Source organism: Talpa europaea (assembly GCF_964194135.1).
Source record: "Talpa europaea genome assembly, chromosome: 1".
NCBI lineage: Eukaryota > Metazoa > Chordata > Mammalia > Eulipotyphla > Talpidae > Talpa > Talpa europaea.
The window spans coordinates 37785736-37808390 of record NC_140073.1 but is presented as its reverse complement, the minus strand read 5'-3'; the positions used below and the strand labels follow the sequence as shown (position 1 = coordinate 37808390).

The following is a 22655-nucleotide window of genomic DNA, read 5'->3' as shown; positions in this document are numbered from 1 at the left end:
CAACTGAAGTCAAGTTCTACAAATAATCTTCGAGTCCATGTGGTGAAAGTGCACAGTAGTAGGGGAAAGGCCAGCACAGCGAGGATCCTCTCCCAGCATTAAGGCTCGGTCATATAGGAATGGTCAGCTGAACGTCGAGCGGTGAACACTAGGCGAGGGTTTCTGACGCTAAATTCCGCCCTGGGGCTTCTCCAGCCCGCCCTGTCCTCTATTCCGACTGTCTCTCTTCCTCTTCATCGGCTTCTTCAATGACCTGAATCTCATCTGCCTGAGGTAAGGAAGAATTTTCCACCTGCAGTTTAGTCCCGTCAGTTTTACATTTTTCTTCTTCTTCTATGATCTCCTTCCATATCTTGTGGTTTTCTGTGAGGTGATGCATTAGCTGACAAAATATTCGCCGTCTACTTTTCCGCCTTTGTGGTTCTGTGAAATGTAAAACAAATATATTCCAATCATTGTAATATGATTCATTTATTTATTCATTCACTCAACAAGTATCTAAGTGCCTAGTATATCCCAAGCACGATTCTGAGCACTGGGGTTATAGTAGTAAACAGTAAGATAAAAATAATTCCTGCAGTATGGAGCTCACGTTCCAGTGGGAGAGACCTAGGCAATCAAATACAAAAATGAAACGTAAGTATGCTAGATGGTGTTCACTATTACGGGTGAAAATAAAGCAGAGAAGGGGATTAGGGTGAAATACTGAGAGTGGAAGAGAGGGGAGGATAGTATTGAAATGTCAAATGATTAATAATGCACAGTTAAAAACAAATATTTTTAATGTATTGAATTCATCGCAATTGTCAACAGTCTAGTGACCATAAATAATTTTTAGAAGCCAGTCAACTTTCCTAAATTGACACTCTGATGGCAGTCACCTAAGATTACTCTTCACTCTGCTAATCCTGAACACAGCATGGTAGGGAAGGGGTAGGTTTTTGGTAAGTTATCTGCTCTGATTTACAGCAAGCTTGGAAAACAAAACAAAACAAAAAATTAGATGTAATTTAAATTCTATTTAAAAGAGTAAATAACTGATTCAATTTACACTTACAAAGGTGACAAAAGTTTTTCTTTCTCTTATACTTACTGCCTTATATAGAAAAGTGTCCTTACAATTGGGTAATTCAAATTCATAATGCCACAAAACTTGGTTCTCCTCTTAGGGTCAGTGTATATTTTCCTCCTTCCCACTTATATTGACCTTTTGCCTAAATGTAGGTGAAGGGCAGATTATCAGGCTACTGCTTCAGAAGACGTGCTCTTCGGCTATCTGGTGGGTCGGTGAGAGGGTGGTGTGAGGAGAGGAGAGGTGAAGGCTAGCCACTAGGACTCTCCTGCCTCATATACATTCAGAGGTGCTGACTGCTTTTCATCATGCATGCACAGGTAAAGATGCTGCTTTAACTAAGAACGCTTGTGTGATGGCATTAGCATGGTGCTATTTAGAATAGTTACTTTACTCAAGGTATGACCACTGAATACCTTTAGATATAAAAGATCCAAATCCACATTAAATGAACCTTAACAACATTAAAGAAGTCATGGTTTCCCTATATTCTTACTAGGACTTAGGTTATCTTCTATTTCTTCATCTGTATCTAACTCTTCACCATCTTCTTCATCGAAACAACTTTCAGTATCATCATCCTCTTCTGCTTCTATCCACTGCCCAGGTAGCAAACCAGCAGCATCATAGGAGTTACACAGGGGTCCCACTATGTGGGTGATAAACGATTCTTGGAGTTTTGCCAGTTGAGGAGAAGAACGATCCATGAAGGGACTGATGGGTAGACCAAGATTTGCTTCTTCATCTCCCTGATCATTTTAGAAAGAAAAGTACATTTTTGACTGCTGAAAAAACAACCGTAACAACCTTTAATAGCTTTGCTTTAAAATTCTTGACATTTTTAAAAAAGCACTGTCTACATTAGGTTACAGAGAAGCATTAATGAATCTAATTATTTTATCATTTCAACTGTAAGAATTTCTCTAATATTTGTGAAATCCTAAGGAAGACTTTATTCTCACACTCTTCCCACCAGTCAACCCATAATGGTTGATATTCTGTTGAGAGAGAAATACATCTTTTAAAATAAATATAAACATATTTACTAACTACCTGAAACATTCTATAATGTCAAATATCCTCTTCTGGGAGAGATGGTATAATGGAAATACTTTGGTGTTGTAGTTGTACCTCAAATGTACAAATTTGAGTTTTGCAATTTTTTTTCTAATCCCCTCCTTTTTGCAGGACCCGTTAAGGGATCCAAATCAGAAAACCCATATATTAATACTTTCTGAAGTGAGGATTCTGGGCCCAGAGCCTCCACTCCCTGCCCCGATATTCTGTCACTGTGGCTCTAGGGTTCTGGAGAATCATTTCACATCAGGTGTGGTTTTAAAACCTACTTTTGTCACCTGTTTACCCCTGTGGTATTGAGCAAGCACTTCACCCAATGAATGTTTAAAATTTGAATAATCTACCTTACAGGGTTGCTGAGAATGAGAAGCAACATTATGTAAGTGTTTAGCACGGGGCTGCACAGTCCCCAAGTTCCCAGTGTTCCAATGCCTTGGGGATGATATCCCACGATGTGCAAAGTCTGCAGGCAAGCAGTGTCCATCTGTGATGAGCTGACACAGCTCCAAGGAAACTAGAAATGGTCCCAGTGATTAACTGTCTATCCATGATTAAAAATCTATGACTTTTTCTTTTATGAGGAAGAAGACTATCATTTTTCAAAAAGAGAAAAAAAACAAAAACAAAAACAATTGCTCTACAACTTCATAAAAGTTTTTTTATTCCCCTGTTGAAGTCTGTTCTATGACACTTAACTGGCCAGAGGGGTATGAAAATAGTTTAAGGGGGGGCCTCCCTGGTGGCATAGGGGTTAAAATCTGAGTGCTATCAAGCTATCACCAGCCAATGCAGTTTGAGTTCGAACTCCAGCCAGGGAGCTATCCACACGGTGTAGCAGACCTCTCCTGTCTTGTCCGCTGCTCCCCTCAGCAACGTATTTCAGTAGATTCACCTGTTCTGCTCCCCACTCTGTCTCTGGTGAATTCTCTCACCTCCTCACCACCTCTGGTCTACACACCAGTTTTTCTATGCATAAATAAATAAAAACAAATCTTTTTAAAAAAATAATAAAGATAGTTTAATTAGGATAACAAAAAGAAAGAAAAAATAAGGGAAGAATAGAATTTTGTATTCATATCTGAAGGAAGTTTAATAGCTCTGATGAGCAGTGACTAGGACTTTCAAATACGAACAGATTAATACATTCAACTGTCATGGGCCATCCTGGTAGGGTCTTTGATGACATTTTTCTCCTTTGACATATGAAACCTAGAAAGATTAAATGAAACAGTCTGAAATTGCATATATTCTTTTTTGTTGTTTTTTTTTTGTGGGATCCTCACCGGCGGCCGGGGAATGAACTGGCGCTGCAGAGGCTGCGGGCAGCCACAGCCCAGCGCTCAACCGCTGCGCCACCAGGGGAGGCCCTGAAATTGCATATCTTCTTAGCCTTCACAGCAACCTTATGAGGTAAGTACCATCATCATACCTATTATACTAACAAGTGAAAGGAAGCACAGAGAGGTTAAGTAACTTGCTCAATGTCTAATTGCTGGTAAGGAAGAAGAGCCAGGATTCAATCTCAGGCTTATTTAATACACATTAATTTATATATTTCAAAGTATTACATTATAAATTGGGTCTAAATGAACTTTTCTAATGTTATTTTACAAATCAGTAGATTTTCTAAAATTGGCAATCATACATTACTACTTTTTTATTTCCTCTGTTTGTACAGATAGTATAACAATGGTTAATTTTCCTTAATACAAAATTTTGAACATGAAGTCCACTGGAGAACTCTGAGGCAGGCTTCAATTATCTTTGAGAATGAGGATGGGAAATGTAGACTATATCTTGCAATCTACAAATTAAATATTTATAACTATTACCTAAAAATTACCTATAATTCCATTGCACTGTGTCACAATAATAAAATATTGATCTTGAACACTCATTTCCTTAATTAAACTATATGGTATTTTGTAACTTATAGGTAGCAGAGTATATACTAGTATGTTTTGGGATGTTTAGCTTAGGTAGAGGGTGACAAATATTGCATAACTACTAGTCATTCAGGACAGTCTGGGGTGATAGGTATAATGGATTTAGCATGCATGGCTCATGAACTCACTTAATTACTCCTACTGGAGTAGCAACTCAAAGTAAAAACAGTTCTGTCACAAGGTTTTACTTGATCATTCCTCATTAGATCATTCCTTGATTATTCCTGAATAAGGATATCCAAGGAATACAATTCCAAAGCCAAAAAGATATATTTGATATTTTGGAAATAATGAACTGATAGGCTTGTGGAGAAATCAGTATACTTCTATATTGTAGAGAGCCTCAAACTTGGACCCCCCAATATGCATTGCATATTCTGCAATGCAGTAAAGCCAAGATTTTATTTTTTTAATATTTTATTTTTATGTATATTTTTTTATTTTATATATATATTTTACATCATTTTTCATTTTTGCACAATGTATGCTTTTTCATCTTGGTTATAGTCCCCATACAATTCCCACCCCCCTTATTTTGATCATAATCGCTCCTACCCCCAACCCCCTGTAGTGTGTCTAAGGCCAAGATTTTAAAACATGAGAAAATTGTATGTTGCTCTATCTGAATCCTTGAAAACTATAGAGTACTACATTTCTAGTCCTCAATTTTTCTCTGCCATACTTTTATTAAGTTGTTGATGTTTCTAAGGCATTCTTTCAGTAACAGTTGAAACTGCTATTCTTTAAATATAAACTAAGCATACTCTGAATGAATTAAAAACTACTTCATTTGGAAATAAATTATCCTAGGTTATAGGCTCTCAGGGTTGAAAGGGAATCATTATGTATGCTATTCTTACCTCTAACTCAAGAACATTCATCCCACTTGAGATGGGCAGTTATTTCTTGCTGTTTTAAAATTTCAGTAGCAAAGGCAAAATGAGTTTAGGAAATACAAAGACCAGAACAAATACAAGAATTTCTAACCTTTTTGATCAAAGTAACTCATATTTCAAACATAACAAAGCTATCTAAATCCTAAAGAGTAGTGTCAATTCCACCAAACTCATGTTTCAGTTTACCTGCTCATAAAATTCATTGACAATGCCTTCTGTCCATTTCAAATGCAAGTCACGAGCTTTTGCTGGGCCATTTATATCTGCCAGTTTGATGCACACCTGGCACACTAAGAGGCGGTCATTTTCATTATTCCATTCTATACCATTACTATTTACATCATTGGCCTATTTTGGAAAAACAGAATTGAGTTAGGTTCTGAGAGCAAAGGACTTTTTTAAAACCAAGTTAAAAAATACTGTTTACTATCAAAATGATAGGAGGAAATTTCAGTAAATGCTTTCATTAATCAGTTTGTGCCATAAAATGGGCATTTATGGGTTAAATTTTCCTTTGAAGCAGAGTACTAGAAAAGATAAGAAACCATACATTTCAATATTTGTGATTACCACAGAGAATTATAATTTGCGTGTGTATGTAACATATATAAGTATATATGCAAAACAGTGTGGAAAATATCAAATCAAATAAAAACCAATTTCTACCGTAGGAAAGAATACTTAAGGATCTAAGGAGAGGCTGGTTATAGCCGTTAAAGGTAAAACACAAGTCTTAGGTGTCGATCCTTATGGTTTTAAATCCTGATTCAGAATGATTGGTAACACTGGAAAAATAATCTTTTAGTCTAACTATCAATAAATAGAAAAAGTAATGCTAATCTAGCCATATTATCATGAGATTAATAATGAGAAATGCCCCAGAGTTAACAGTAAATGCTAAATTAGTGCTAAATGACATTGTCATTTAAATAAAAGATAATTATCATTATTAATTCAGCAAATTATTATGCCATTCAGGAGCTCAAATTTCCTCTTATAAAAAATGAAGTGAAGTGACCAGATCAATGTCTTTTGAACTTTTAATGTGGAGGTAGTCTTTTTGACACCAAACCTTTCTGTCTAAGGAAAATTTATATAGAACATCACTGTAGAGAACACCTAAAAGGAGAACTCTTCTGATTGAAACTGTTGGACTTCTAGAGCCCCAGTCTGATGGTATTTCCCTGAGAGACTACAGAATTGAAGTGTGTGGAACACACAGATTCAAAACTATTGGGTTGGACAACTTTCATCTGTAAAAACTTCTGTAACTCTAATGTAAGCACATAAATGAATTTATATTAAAGTTAATGGTAACAGAGCTTTACAACTCTGGAATAATTTAAAAGGCATGGTGATTTCTTGCTGATTTTAATAAGCATTATGTTAATATCATAATAACAACATAGCTCGCATCTCTTTCCAGGGCATTGAAACTAGTACCCCTTTGTTACCTGTTTCTCTGCCCTGAAGTCTACCTACTTCCTTTAGGTCACAAATATAATCAAGACAAAACAACTTCCTGCTGGCAAAAGAAGGGGGCATCTTTCATTTAGGAAACTAAAGAGTAGTTCTTTATTTTTTCACCCCCAATGTCTGAGTGATGTAACACAGTCCCGTCAATACCACAGTCACACAAGGGCAGCGATTCTCGATTCCGTAGTGAATGTGAGCTGTCTGAGAGCAGGGATTTTGCCCTGTTCTTTCCTTATTTTTTACTAGCACAGTGACTGTACATGTGCGCAATCCAAAACATAGTTGTTCAATGTGTATTATTCTCAAATAGAAGAGGAAAGCATACTTCTCTTCATACCACCAGTTAAAGCATCACGAACATGAACTGTGCCAGATATGGCAGAGTAGGCATAACTGGTTTCATAGAAAACATCTTTAATTTCTTATAATTCCATACTTGGCACTGTGCACATTTTCTCAAATATGCCCCTAACGGCTTTTGACATAATTAATTGGTTTTCACTCTGTGAAGGAAGGTCAACATTATAGGTTGATGTGTCAGGACATGCAGCAAACAAGAGCAATTTAGGACATGTTACCATAATAAAAATTTTTTTTTAAATATTGTTACATATTGTCTTACATCGGAGATTATAACTTTCTGAGTTAACATTAAATTAACATTAAAAACATTTGCCTTTTATCAGTAACACTGAAAAAATAATTTACATTTTTTAAAACAGTTTGCATAACAAACCTTAGCATTGAATTCAGCAAGGAAGTCAAAATGCTTTTTAAGATCTGTGGCAAGGATTGCTTCAATGACTAAAAAACGAAAGCGCTTGAATTCCACATGATCAAGATTAAGAAGGAAGTGGTATTCTGGGCGAGAAAGATACAGGTTCCAAGCTGACGCAGCATGATGATTTTCCAGAACAGATCTGTCGTTGTATAAAACTGCCTAAAAATAAGAAAAATGAGATAGGCATCTCAAAATTAAAAACTTCAACAACGAACAGAGTTAGGATCAGGCTGGAATACAATCAATGAGCACCTACTAAAGCCAGATATTTTGCCAGATATTTTAATACCTGCAAAGAAGGGTGGTAATAATTTTATAAATGAGATTTTTAAGTGCAAAGAGGATAACTACACTTCTCCAACATCCACAGCCAGGAAATGAAAGGATCATCTGTGTCCAAAGTTCATCCTCTTTGTAGGCACTATGCTGCATCCCAAGAGATGATAAAGTTAATATTTAAGGTTTACTAATTCAGTAAAACTCAGATAAAGCTTCTGTTAATAATAGTCATGAGGAATATAGAATAGGTTTAGGGATACATTTCTGCACTTTAGCCAGTATATGGAGTCCGGAGTAGTAGTGCATGAAGAAGAGGGAAGCAGGAATACTGTTCAAGGTGAGTCAGACACCTAGGTGTCTGAAAGGTCATAGTTTGTACTCCCATTCCAACAAAGCACATGGGAGTAAGAAATAAGGGTGAAACGTGTGAAAACACAAATTCTCTGGTTCAAGTGATTTCCACTTAGAAAAAAAATGCTCATTTTGAAAAAATCAGAAGTAGTAAAGCAAGTGCTACAGAAAGCAAAGCAGCTAGCAATAACAATAAGAATAAAAAGATGCTTTTCCGTAAAGAAATAGTCTTGATACACAGCTGTCTTGGGATTCCTTCACCCTGAAGTTCTGAGTTTTGAAATTTCTGGTAATCCCATATCTTTCAAGATTATTTGTTAGTTACTATCCTTGTTTTATTAAAACATATTTTTAGGGCCTCCCCTGGTGGTGCAGCGATCGAGCGCTAGGTTGCGAGGCTGCCCGCAGCCTCTGCAGCGCCAGTTCTATCCCCGGCCACCGGCAAGGGTCCCACAAAAAACAAAAAACAAAAAAACAAAAAACCCCACATTTTTAGGCAACTTTCAGAGATAGGATGAATAAAACATGGTTTTTAGGATCTTTGCATAGCTGAGAATCTCTTAACATTCAATGGCAACATAGAGGGATAAAGAACTTTAATTAGAAAATAATATTTCTATACCATCACTCCCTGTTCTTCCTGTTTTCTTTCTAGTCCTTTGATTCTATTTCTCTTCTCTCTCTTTGCCCATTTTTTCCCTCAATCCTACACCTTTGTTGGTTAGAGAATCTATCTCCTATATTTTATTTTGTTAAAGATTAATTTTTAATTATTTATGCACATAAGAACTTAGGTCTAGGCAGATCTAAGGGGAGCAGCAGGCGATGACAGGAGAGATCTGCTGTGCCATGCAGGTTAGCTCCTTAGCTACCTGGCTGCTGGGGATCGAACTCATGCTGCAGTGGCTGGCTTATAACTTTATAGCATTGATACTTTAACCCCTGCGCCACCAGGGAGGCCCCTCTCCTGTATTCTATATTTTAGAGTATGTAAAAGAAAAAGAAATGAGGGTGGGGGGAATAAAGACAAAATGGCTATAGAAGAAAAAAGAATCAGACCTGAAGTTTAAACATAGTGTAACAGAGAAGAAGACTGATTCATTGTAGTCTTTGTAGGGCATACATTAGACATATAAAGATGACATTTCAGGAATCACCACCCTAAACAAACATCTACAACCACACTAAATTCTACTCAAAATCAAGTATTTCTAAGTTCTTGTGTTTAAAGCTATTATAATTATAGTATTCATCTGTTAAAAACTTCTGCCTCTTAAGCAAATTATGACCTTAAAAGGGATATTGCATCTTACAAACTGTACTGGATAGAAAAAAAAAAAAAAGAAATTTGGTAGTACAGGAATGCTTACATATACAAATTTATTCAGAGCTAAGAGTATTACGGTATGTCTTATGGGGAAAAGTGGACAATGACAAAAATAATAATTCTTAATCATTATCATTAGTCTGACTAGATCATACTAAGGTTCCTGCCAGAAGGAAGAGTAAGTCTTACATCTATTCAGTCTTAGCAATCTGATCAAAGGCAAAAGTACTGAAAGCAAGGACTCTAGAATTTCAGAAAATATTGAATTATTCTTTCATCAACAGGTTATTTTCTAGTTGACAATTTTTCTGGTAATTATTTAGCACACGTGTCAATGCCATGTGTTATCCAATTATTGTGATGTAGATGAAATCTTCATATGACTCAGTTGAGGAGTGGCTTACAACAGGATATACAGAGTGGTTGTATGATTTCAGAATCACTATATTTTCTGATATTATTTCTTACCTGAGGGGCATTTGTTGCCACCAGAAATGCATTTGTCCGCCCTGGGTGATCATAATCATGCATGGCTGCTGCCACATATAAAGCCATCAATTCTAATGCAGGAATGTTTGAAGAGAGGCAACCGTAGCTCTCATCTGGAATAGAGCAGCTCCTTGAAGAAATGTAGGCAATTCGCTCAGGGTTAATTCTATCATCAGAATCTGAGGAACAAGCAAATTAAACCAGCATTACATATAACTTCCTCACAATGGGGCAAGGAGGGGATTCCCCATAAGATTAACTTATTTGTTGGCTCACCTAAGAAATAGACTATAAGCATGGACTTAACGTATATTATTTCCAACATACATGCTGACAGAGAAGAACCATGTCAAACATGAGCAAAGTCAAGACTGCTTACTTTATAGGACATGATTCTCATGACTCTAACTCAGGCAAATGATAATTTTTTTAAATCTCTGATTTCTAAACATTTGTTATTTAAGGTTTGGATATAATGGCAGGGTATAAGAACTGACAGGAAGAAACCATCTAGAGAATAAAATTTCATTAAAACAGGGCCTCCCCTGGTGGCACAGCGGTTGAGGCTGCCCGCAGCCTCTGCAGCACCGTCATTCCCCGGCCGCCGGCGAGGGTCCCACACACAAAAAAAAATTCATTAAAACAGATGTAGGGTTTTAATATATTAACAAACTAAACTTTTCAGTGTATTCAAGAAAGATTGTTTCATTTGTAACCCTGACTATAACCACTCTTTCCCTTATTTTTCTTTCCACAAAGCCCTTTACAAAAGAATGAAAGAAAAACTGAAAAATGAAAAGGCATAGAAAAGTGAGTAATGTTTCAGTCAACATAATTCATTATCCTCTAATTAGAAACAATACTTTTCACTATCAGCACTGTGCTTTTGGCATCCTAATGTCTTAACCATTTCTTACTCTTTTTTTTTTTTGTATTTTGGTAGCTTTATTTATATGGTCACTGTATTATTTTTGTTAAAAGTATCTGAAAGTATAAGAGAAAAAAAAACATAATTTAAGTATATAAAAAAAAAGCTACAAGCTAAAGAGATACAAAATTTTATAGATTGTGTTCATCAGAGGAATCAAGGAATAATGCCCTAATTTGTCAAAGTCCAAAATGATTTTCATTATAACTCACTTCACTCAATATTTGCCATCCCTTTTTTGACATATTGGCTTTTATAAACACTAGTGAAGGGATCAACCCAAAGAACACAAAAACATGAATTCAAAACAATACCTGCATCTTTATGTTTAATGCAGCACTATTTATAATAAATGAGGGTTGAAAACCATCCAAACGCCCAAATATAGAGGACAGGTCAAAAACGTGTGGTACATATACACAAACGGAATACTATTCAGCAATCAAAAAAGAAAAACTCATGCCATTTGCAGCAACATGGATGGAGCTCGAAGGGATTAAGCTTAGTGAAATAAGCCAGAAGGAAAAAGAAAAATATTCCATTCCCACATATATTCCTCGGGTTTCCACCAATATAAATTAGCAGAAATGAAAAACACTAGCAAACAGTAAATATGGATGGCAACCAAAAATAAACAAGAGACGTAATTTAAATTCATCAAGCCAATAATGGCAGTGTTTTAGACATAACTACCAAGAAGATAAAACAGTGGCTTAGTCTATGACATTTACGCTGATTAGTATGGTAATATTTTTCAGACATTTATAGCTGAAAATTCTGTCTGGGACTATTTCTCCCTTTTTATAAGCTAGAATAAGAATACCATAAATGTTTTAGGTCATTCTATTTGTATGAATTGGTGATGAGGATTAACTTCTTTGGAGGTGAAACTGGAGTGTTAACAAAGTTTTTTTTCTTTAATATCATCATTTAAATACTTATGTGAGCTTTTTAAACATATTTCATTGAGAATGTCATATATTTTAAATTTACATTACGGAGCTAAAATGAAAAACCAAGAACTGAAAGAAATATTAAAGAGCTCATTATGATAGTCAGGATATTCAGGGACAAAAAAAAGAAACATGGTGGGCCTAGCAATGTTGGATCTTAACCTAGTTCTTGAAATGGGTAGATTTCCTAATTTGCGTGTTGTTATTATGAATAAAAATCTAAACAATTCTTTAGATGTACCAAAGGTCACTAATTAAAATTTTAAAAGAAGAGAGGTAATGAAATAAAAAAGCTATTATTCCTTATCAAGTAATTAAAAGATTTTAGGCATAGAAGGTAGTACCTGTTTCATTTCCTGTTCCTTGATCATTGTGGATCTGCTGTAAGCCAGGAATTGGCCGTGTTGTCAGATACCAAACTGCATGAAGGACATCTGTGGCATGTATACGATTGTGATCTAAAATCACCAAAATGTTTTAAAAATTATGTTAAGAATCGGGGGGTGGGGGGCGGGAAGGGAGGGATTGGGGTCAGAATGGGGCGTTTGCAATTGTATGGGGGAATATAAAAATAAAATTTATTATTTAAAAAAAAATTATGTTAAGAATCATTAGCAAAAACAAAAAAGAATCATTAGCAAAGGGTTATGCCAATTTAAGAATAATTGGCTATTTATAAAATTTTCCTAAAATGTGTCCATATGGAGGGAAACTTAGACTGTGTTCACAAAAGGAAAACTATCTTTTGCTAATAAGAAATAAAATTAAATTTTATCATAAAATCAAATAGCCATTAAAAATTCTGTACAGGGCCTCCCTGGTGGCGCAGCGTTTGAGCGCTGGGTTGCGAAGCTGCCCGCGGCCTCTGTGGCGCCAGTTCGATCCCCAGCTGCTCCCCGGCCACCGGAGGAGGGTCCCACATGGCGCGCAGACCTCTCCTGCCGCCCGCTGCTCCCCTCAGCAGTGTACTTCGGTCCTTCTCCCTGCTCTGCTCCCCGCTCTGGCTCTGGTGAATTCTCTCACCCTCCCGTGCTTCTGACTGTACCCAGTGCATGTATAAACAAAACAAACAAACAAACAAATAAATAAATAAATAAACATGCCTCTATTAAAAAAAAAAATTCTGTACGTGGGGACATAGTTAAAAAATGCAATGGGTAAAAGGTAAACATTTTATTTTTTAAAAAGATTTATTTATTTATGCATACAAGAACTGGGGTGTAGGCCAGAGGTGCAGGGGTTGGGGGACATTGGGTGAGAGGATTCACAATAGACAGAGTTGGGAGCAGAACAGGCAGATCTATTGAAATACACTGCTGAGGGGAGCAGCAGGTGAGACAGGCACAGTCTGCTGTGCCATGTGGGTTAGCTCCTTAGTTCCTTTGGCCTGCTGGGATTGAACTCCTGCTGCAGGACAGCTTGATAGCACTGTGTCTTTAACCCCTATACCACCAGCGAATAGTAAACATTTTAAAATCAAAATAGTAAACATTTTAAAGTCAAGAATTTTCTGAAACTTTTGGCTTAGTATTGCCAACATTGTAAAAGATAAGGTACTCAAATAATAATTATTAATATAGAAATATTTTAAACATAACAATTAAGTAAAAAAGCAGGATTAAATAGGAGTCAATATTATGATTCATTAAAATAATAAACATATAAGAAAAAAATTGAAGAATACAAACCAAAATGTTTAGTCAGTTAACTCTAGGTTGATACAGACTTTATTTTTAAATCCCTGTTGAAAACTTTTCTAAACATGTAATTTTAAAAGTGTTTAAGGAATTACCAGAAGGGAAAATAATAATTTCAAAACCAATATTATTTGAACATAAATACTAAGACATTAATACTTACAAGGAATGTCTCGATAGCCATTTTCTAATGCACAAAAATAGTTCATGAATTGTGAAGTGGGAATTTTAAATATTTCCAATAAACCAGTGTCTTGAAACAACGTATACATGACCTAAATATCAATTAAAATAAAGTTCACTTTAAAAATCAGAATTCCTAATAATAGTTGAGTATAACATTTTTATGGTTAGCATTTAGAAATTTTATTAACTGTTTATATATCTTTAATAATTTATTAAAAACTTCCCCACAATGAATTTTTTCCAAAACAAGAAAACTTGAAGATATCACTCTAGAACCTTTGAAAACCAAAGAATAATTACCACAGCATGACCCAAATTTAAAATTGTACAATCTTCTCTTTAGCTTTTTATCCATAATTTATTGCGGGCATAAGAATTCTATTCTTTTCTAGCCCTAGATGTTAAAAGAAGTCAGAACATGATTATCATATTTTTGTCCTTCAAGGCCTCAATGATGAACTTACAAGCTTTCCATATAATTTATCTTTATGTTCCTGTATGGATTAAGTAATACTTTGGAATTGATGAGAATGATACTTGTTGGGAAGCTTAAATCCCATGCTGTAGTGTGGACCCATCAGGGAAAACTCTGAAATAAATGGAAGTGTTATTACAGTTTTCTACCATGAAAAGGATAAAGTATACAGAGGGCAAGTGAAAAAAAAAAGTATATATTTCAGTTAGAGTTAGATCATGTTTCATGTCCTTCTTCATCTCAAGACTTAATAAAAAAGTAAATTTTTATTACTCCTTCAGGCTAAATTAAATCCCAATAATATAGGCAAATAAACTATTCTTTGTCTATAGATCTCTCTCTCTCCATATATGTATGTCAGTTTCTCTTTTCAAATTTAAATATAGGTTTATCTTTTCTAATTTTCTACTAAAAATGTCATTTGTGAAAAAAATTCAATGAACAATGTTGACCTTGTACTTAAACCATTATACATTTTTTAATTTTGCTTTTTATCAAGATATAAGAAAAATTAATTTATAATAAATGTTAGAGAATAGAAACAAACCTGACTGAGGATCCTTCCTGACTTTTCCCCCATCTTTTGTACAACTTCAAAAATTTGAAAATTCCAATTGCTCATCTTTTCTATTAATGAGTCAAAATCTTCTATTAAAATCAGGTCCAGTGGTGATTCCTGTTCAATCTATACAAGTAGGGGGGAAAAACACCCAAAGTAACTTAATCTTGCCTTTTATAAACATTGTTAAATCCACATTTTTAAGAGAACACTTAAAACTGAATATTATAAAATGACAAGTACTATTTTCTGTAATGGTTATTCTCAAACATAACCTGTAGTTCCTATTCTCTTTGTAGTATGTATCTCCATACAACTATAAACATATCTTCTAGGCATCAAAAGACTTATTAATCTTTGTATTTCTTTCACAAATTAAAAATACTCCATTTCCAAAACACAAATCTAAAATGTCACTTTCATTTTAGAATTTATAAGTATCAAGGATAGCAGAAAGAAACTCATATCCTTATGTTGGCATTTTTTACTAAGATAAGATCCCAAGAGAAATGGGTGGGTTTTTTCCCTAAGAAACTTATATTTTAAACTTTAAGAACAAAAGAAATATTACTATTTCAAATAAATAGATCATCTTCATTGTTTTTAATGGCTATGCAAATATTCTTCATATTTTAACAATAAAGAAAATATCAATATAGAAATATACCTACTATAAAATTATAAAATGCATTTATTTAAAAATGAATACTTTGCTGTAGAATGATGAGCTTACAAATAATTATATTTAATCCAAAGTGTTGTTTAGTGTTATAGTGACTTCTCAGTAAAAATTTTAAAATGTCATTATATTAAAAACCTTGTTCTAGGCAAAAAGAACACAAAACTAGTACTAATATATTTCACATAACAAAATCACACTGAAAGTTTATCTTTTACATTCAGTTGCTGTTCATTCTGTGTTGCTTCTGTTAGGTGATTATCACCTTCCAAAAACAATTTTCTACAGTCTCTCTTTTCAGTTTCTTCTTTTTGTTGAGCTTCTGCAAGGTTGAATGATTCTCTTGATAAAATGGTGTTGTCTTCATCACCTTTCAAAAAAGTAAAACAAAGTGATAAATAAGAATAAAACTTTCCCTATTTGGCTAGTTTTATAAGGAAAATTATTTGTAAAAAATACTCAGGTAAAGTGAACTAAGGTGTTCAATTGGAATGCACCGTTATTTTGCATCTTGCTGTATTGCATTATTTGGCCTCAGTACCTTATGTTCAGGCAACACAAACATTTCACCTGCTTTACTCATTCCTGGATGAAAGAGATGGCTGCATATTCTTTATAAAAGTGAGAAACAGAAAAAAAATCAGTTCCTAACAATAGGAACTTTTTAAAAACCAATTTGATATAAAAAATTTTCAGCATCTGAAATTGAATTTTAAATTGACAACTAAATTTGCAGTTACATATGAATGAAATTAAGGTACACCTAAAATTTAAAACAATATCATGAATTGTAAATTCTCTACCAATGTGATTAATGTTTATCCCAAATCACATGGGACAGAGGTAGCATTAGCAACTAAATGGCATTCATTCATATTCATTTTGTTTGCAATATCCTACACAGGAAACCTTCCCAAAACCCATCAACAGAATAAACTGCAGTATATACACACAATAGAACACTACAGAGCAAAGAGAATGAACAACGATCACATGCAATAACATGGATGATTCTTAGGAATCTAATGTTGAGTGAAGGAAGCCAGACACAAAGGTACGTACTCTGATTCTCTTATGAAAAGTTCAAAAACATGTCAAAACTTATACACAAGAGTATTGAAAGACAGGATGGACATTATCTTTGGAGAATGTACCTGGAAGAAAGGATGAGGGGAAAGTCTGAGGTACTGATTACACAGGTTTATTGTGTATGAAAATTTTCAAGCTATAAATTAATTTTCAAAATGTAGGGTGTTTTGTAAAGTAAACATTTTTAAGAGTACTCAGTGTAGGAGAGTTTCAGGAGAACTAGATTTAAATTCTGAATTTGCATTTAATGACAAGCTTTTTCCCCTGTAAAATATGGATAACACCTATCTTACTATTTATTATATATAACAGGTGATTAATAAAGGCCAAATCTGAACCTTACCATATGGAATGCATTACAAAAATAACTATGATGATTGGGATGTGCTGTACCCTTCAAATGAAAAATATATTTTTTAAAGATTTATTTATTTATACAACAGCTGGGGTATAGGCCAGAGGCGTGGAAGGGTGAGAGGATTCACCAGAGACAGAGCGGGGAGCAAAACAGGCAGACCGACTGAAAGCACTGCTGAGGGGAGCAGCAGGCAAGACAGGAGAGGTCTGCCACACCTTGTGGGTATCTCCCTGGCCGGCCAGGAATCAAAGCCGCGCTGCAGAGGCTGCGGACAGATTCACAGCACTGTGCTCAACCTGCTGCACCACCGGGAAGGCCCACAAATGAAAAAGAGTTATTTTAAGAAATGAAATTTAGAATATTCAACTATTGGTACCTTGGTGAATAAAGGTAGCAATTACAGTAATAATGTAAAAGTCATCAATATAAAAATTGTTGCTATTATGAAGTATATGCTTTGTATTTTAATAATCTAAACTCCTAAAATTAATCATCTAAACTCCTAAAAACAGTACAATGTGTCAGTTTCTTTTCCATAAATGTCCACAACACTCTTTTGAAATGTATTCTCCTTCAAGAGCATTTTCCAAGGCCTTGGAATCTGGACAGGCCACATGACTGTTCTGAAACAGAATATGGCCGTAGTGATACTTTGTTCTGGGTTGAGCCATTAACTAGACTGGCAGCTTCCATCTCTTCCTTTCAGTGGAATCCAAATAACAGTTGGAAGAATGGCATATTTCGATGGGTTATTCATCCTGGAAATTTACCCCAGTCAATCCTTCAGATATTTACCCTTGCCAATATCTGACAGTAATCACAGAAGAGCCCCCAACTGAGAATGTTCCAGTTGATAATAACTAATACAAAGGACTTAGAGAATTACTGAACTATTGGTTTGTTTTTAAGCTTTATTGAGTATAAGTGCATACCAAAAAAACCCAACAATTTTAAGTGTATATTTCAACAATTTTAGTAAATTTACAGAGCTGTACAACCATTTTGTAACAATCAGTTTTAGAATAATCTCATCACCCATATTCCTTTATGCCCATTTATATTTATTTTCTATTTTTACTGTAGTCACTTGTAATTATATAAATTTGTCTTTTCTAAAAATTCATATACATGTAATCATCAAATGTAATCTTTTGAGTCTGGCTTTTCATTTAGAATAATGTCTTGAAGTTCATCCATGTAGTAGAATGTGCAAGAGTTCATTTCTTAGACTGATGAATTAAATTACATCCTATGGATATTCCACATGATATTTATATATTCAAAGGTTCATAGACATTTGAATCATTTCCAGTTTTGCACTATTGTCAATAATAATGATGTCATAGGCATTCACAATCCTGTCTTTCAGTGCTCATGTTTTCTCTGGTGTAAATTCTTAGCGGGGCCTCCCCTGGTGGCGCAGTGGTTGAGCGCTGGGCTGCGAGAGGCTGCCCGCAGCCTCTGCAGCACCAGCTCCTTCCCTGGCCGCCAGCAAGGGTCCCACAAAAAAAAAAAAAAAAGTAAATTCTTAGCAGTGTTATTGCTGGGTTTATGGGAAATTTATGTGTAATTTTTTAACAACGTGTCAAAATGTTTTCCAAAATGATTGTATCACTTTCTCATCTGCAATGCACAAGAGTTCCAATGTCTCTGAATATTTGCCAACACTTGGTATTGCCTGTCTTTTTAATTTTAACTATTCTAGTTAGTATGTGTTATGTCTTATTGTAGGATGAATTTGCATTTCCTTAAGGATGCAACTAAGGATGTTCATCATTTTTTTCTTATATTTATATTCATTTATATCCTTCACCAAGTGATTTTCGCTAAAATATCTGAGATCTTTTGCTGATTTTTTTAGTTTAATTATGTGACTTTAAAAAATACTAAGTTGTAAGAGTTCTTTATGTATCACAGATATTAAGACCTTCATCAGATGTATACTTTGCAAATATTTTTCCCAATCTGATGTGTCATTTCATTTTCTTATTAGTGACTTTTGATGTGCATAAGCTCAATTTTCTCTCATGGACTGTGCTTTTGTTATTCTACCAAAGAACACTTTACTCATTCAAGATCATGAAACTCAGTCCTTTATTTTCTTCTACAAGTTTCATGCTTTTAACTCTTATACTTAGGCTTATGAACTATTTTGAGTCACTTAGTGTGTGTATGGTGAGATAAGGGGGCCCAAAACTCCTTTTTGGCAGGTATCCAATTGTCCCGATCCCATTTATTGGGGACAAAATGTCCTTTTTCTTTTCAATTGTCTTGGTATCTATGTCAAAAAATCAGTAGCTCATAAATGTAAAAATTTATTTTTGGACTAGCAATTTGGTTTCATTGTTCTATCAGTTCATCCTTTATGAATATCATATTGTCTTATTTATAGTGATTTTTTTAAGTTTTGAAATCAGATGTATTAGTCCTCCAAATTTTTCCTTTTCCAACTAGTTTGGCTATTGTAGGTCATCTGTGTTTTCAATATTAAGACCAACTTGACATTTTCTACCAAAGTCATGCTGAAACTGATAAGGATTGCACTGAATTTATGGAAAAACTTGGGAGAACAGCCAGCCCTGTTGACAATGCTCAGGGCTCTTTTTCTTTACTATTAGCAATGTTTTATAGTTTTCAGTTTATAAATCTCCCGCTTCCTTTTGTTAACTTTGTTCTAACTAGATTCTTTTTGATACTATTGTGAATGGAAATGCCCTCTTAATTTCAACTTGTGATTGCTGACATACAGAAATACAACTGATTTTGTAGACTGAACTTCTATCTTGTGACTGCTCAACTTGTTTATGAGTTCTAGTAGTAACATGTGTCTGCTTTCTTTGGGATTTTCTACATAAAGTATATTATCTGTGAATAGGACAGTTTGTTTCCTTTTATTCCATTCAGGATACCTTTATTTCATTTTCTTTCTAATTGTCTTGGCTAGAATCTCCAGTACAATACTGGAGATTCTGAAAGCATGTCCTTACCTTACAACTAATCCCAGGGGCAACACATCAGTCTTTCTGCATTAAGAATATTAGTCATGTGTTTTTTAAAGATGCCGTTTATCAGGTTAAGGAATGTCCCTGCAATTAGTAATTTTAACGTTTTTATCAAGAAAAAGTATGGGATTTTGTCTTTTGCCTTTTCTGCATGTATTTAGAATATCATGTGGTTTTTACCCCCTTTATTCTATTAATGTAATATATTAAATGGATTGGTTTTCAAATTTTAAACGACCCTTGAATTCCTGAGATGAATATCATTTGTCATGCGTAACCCTGTATTGTGCTCCTAGATTCAGTATGCTGGTGTTTTGTTTAGGGTTTTCGTATCCATGAACATAAAAGATATTTTTCCGTAGTTTTCTTGTCTGCAAGACTAAGTTTTGGTCTTGTTTGGTCATGGTATCAGGGTAATACTGGTCTTACAGAATAAGTAGGGAAGTTTTCACTCTTCCATTTTTTGGGAAATGTTTATGAAGGATTGCTTTCTTTGTTTGCTAAACAACCCTTTCAAAACTATTGAACTATATACTATAAAAGGGTGAATTTTATGATATGTGAAGGGATTGATATGAGTCTATAATCTATGAAAGGGCTTAATCTATTTCTGGTTTACCTTTAGTCCTAGGGTGCAGCACTGCTGAGTTTACCAAGTAATCCCTACCATGGCAATCCTTCAACTCCAGTCTCTATCCTTCTACTCCCATGGAGTTTTGTAAAACATCATTCGCATTCTATCAATCACTGATCCCCCTGGAAACAGCAAATACCCTTTTGGATGGCCCCACACTCCAGGTTCACTTTTTTGCATTTCTATCATCCTCATCCACCTAGATATTATACTGGTAACTCTGAGCAATTTAAAGAGCTTGTTAGTACTTCAATAGCTTCAAGCAGATTTTGTTGTTGTTAATAATTTTTCCAGCTTTCCTCTAGCTACCTTCAGGAGGAATGATGGTGTGAGTTACCTAGTTAATTACTATTGGACACTTGAATCATATATTTTTTAAAGTTATGAAACAACTACAGTTTTACAATTTTGCCAACAATATTTCTTATTTGAAAATATAAAATCTTTCAGAATGTTATAATCAAATCTTAAAAGAATTCCTCTATGCCTGAGAAAAACATGTGCTAACCCTTTTGGGCTTAAATTGTATTATATAAATTTCAATGTTATTATAATTAATTTCACTGCTTATGATGGTTCATTTTTACTCTTAAAAATACTCTCACCACCTATTTATAATTTGTCCCTAATGACTCCTATATAATAGATAAATACACTATAATTTTTATTTTAAAGATGCCATTCATTCATTCATTAAAAAAATTAGAAATTGCTCTTAAATTCAAATACCTAGATTTTTTTGCACAGTCTTACCTGATTTTCCACTGTGGCAATCTGTACCAGACTCTGATTCAGAAGTTGAAACATATTTCAGTATCTGATGTCCACAACTTATGGAATAAAACAGATAAACACATATGATAAATAATTTTTTTTTACTTAAGTAGAATTGGAATATCTGCTTAATTTTTAACCAAGATCTCAACTGCAAAATATACAAATATTTTAGTCTCTCTCTACTTAACAGGATTGTCCTAGAAAGTTTCTGTGTTAACATATTTTGAAAGCCAGAGGTCAGAGGTAAATACTAATTACTTCCAAAGCAGAAATAAGAATAAACACATGAACTGGGCACTAGATAGATATAGACATTAAAATCTATAAAGACTAAAATCAACATTGTGCAATTATTGATATTCTATGATAAGTAGAATAGCACTACATTTCACTTAAATTGGAAAATGAATAATAGCAGTGAAATGAGAAAGTTTATTTAGAATAAAAACTATAAAGTAAATAAAGAAGATGATAGTCTTAACCCATTATCTAGTGATAATATAAACAAAATAACTGATATTTTGTTAAACCTACATTTCGAAACAAATAATAAATGTTTAGGTAACTTACTTGTTACACAAGTTGCTATCAGAATTTTTAAGTTGTTGATAAAAATCTGGTGAACTGGGTGCACTGCCCAGAGATTTCTGTAAAATAGCTCTTGGCTTAGTAAGAAAATCAGCAGTATCCGGAAATTCTATAGGTGATCGATTAGTTAGAGAACCAGCAGACACCGGTCCATAACTGGGAGAATTCACAGGACTTAGGCTGGAAAAAGCACCTTTAAAAATTAAGAGAAGAGACAAATATGAATTTATGTGTTTGTATATTTATATAGAACATTTTCCTCCTGTAAAGAAAGCAAAATGTTCACAATTAAATGATAAAACAGATTTCTAGGTGGAGCTATCTTCATTTAGGAATTTAAGCAAAATACAGACCATATTTTTCATCATCAGTGGCTGGAATAAATACCCTGTAGGAGGAGGATGGCACATGGCAGGTAAACATTAAGAGCTTAACTAAAATGTACATACTATGTGGCACAAATTTCCTAATTCATATTGAACTTCATTTTTCACATTTTGTGTCCCTACCAGTTCGATTATTCACATGATTACTCACATGTAATCATGATTCACATGATTACTCATGTGAATAATTCATGAATTTACATGAATAAATAAATATTTTTGAATATTTTCAATACAATAAAATCCATCTTTATTGAAAAACCAAAGTTCCCAAAAGCATTAAGCAAGTTGAGCATGTGATAAAACTGTATAACACAACTGCAGATTTCTTTAAAAAATATATCCAAATCTACCCAGCTCATTCATTCATTCAACACATATTGGAGAGACTATTATATACTGGAAAATGTGCTGGATTTTACAACAGAGAAAAAGATACCATCTTTCCAACTCAATAAACCTAGAGTCTAGTGGAGAATAGAACTAAGGTGAGGGGGGAATCAAAGTGTGAATCGGAAGAAAAGCAATTAAGAGTTATTAAGAACTTACAATAAGTAAATAATAGCATAATGGCAAACACTTAACAGACAGGTGTTATTGTTAACTTTATATCTCCACCTAACTAGGCTGTGGTATCCAGTCGTTTGGTC

At 34.2% G+C, this 22655-nt stretch overlaps 1 protein-coding gene across 1 annotated transcript in view; it reads right to left on the bottom strand.

Moving 5' to 3' along the window:
* Positions 1 to 208: 208 nt before the first annotated feature.
* The window catches only part of PDE3B (phosphodiesterase 3B), a gene marked incomplete at its 3' end in the record, with an annotated part of 116366 nt that continues 93919 nt past the window's right edge, over positions 209 to 22655 (bottom strand). The window contains 11 exon segments of the mRNA XM_084247483.1: positions 209 to 423; positions 1569 to 1821; positions 5178 to 5339; positions 7204 to 7407; positions 9674 to 9873; positions 11920 to 12033; positions 13436 to 13547; positions 14481 to 14618; positions 15390 to 15541; positions 21008 to 21084; positions 21602 to 21812. Coding sequence (XP_084103609.1) covers positions 209 to 423; positions 1569 to 1821; positions 5178 to 5339; positions 7204 to 7407; positions 9674 to 9873; positions 11920 to 12033; positions 13436 to 13547; positions 14481 to 14618; positions 15390 to 15541; positions 21008 to 21084; positions 21602 to 21812 — 1838 coding nt within the window.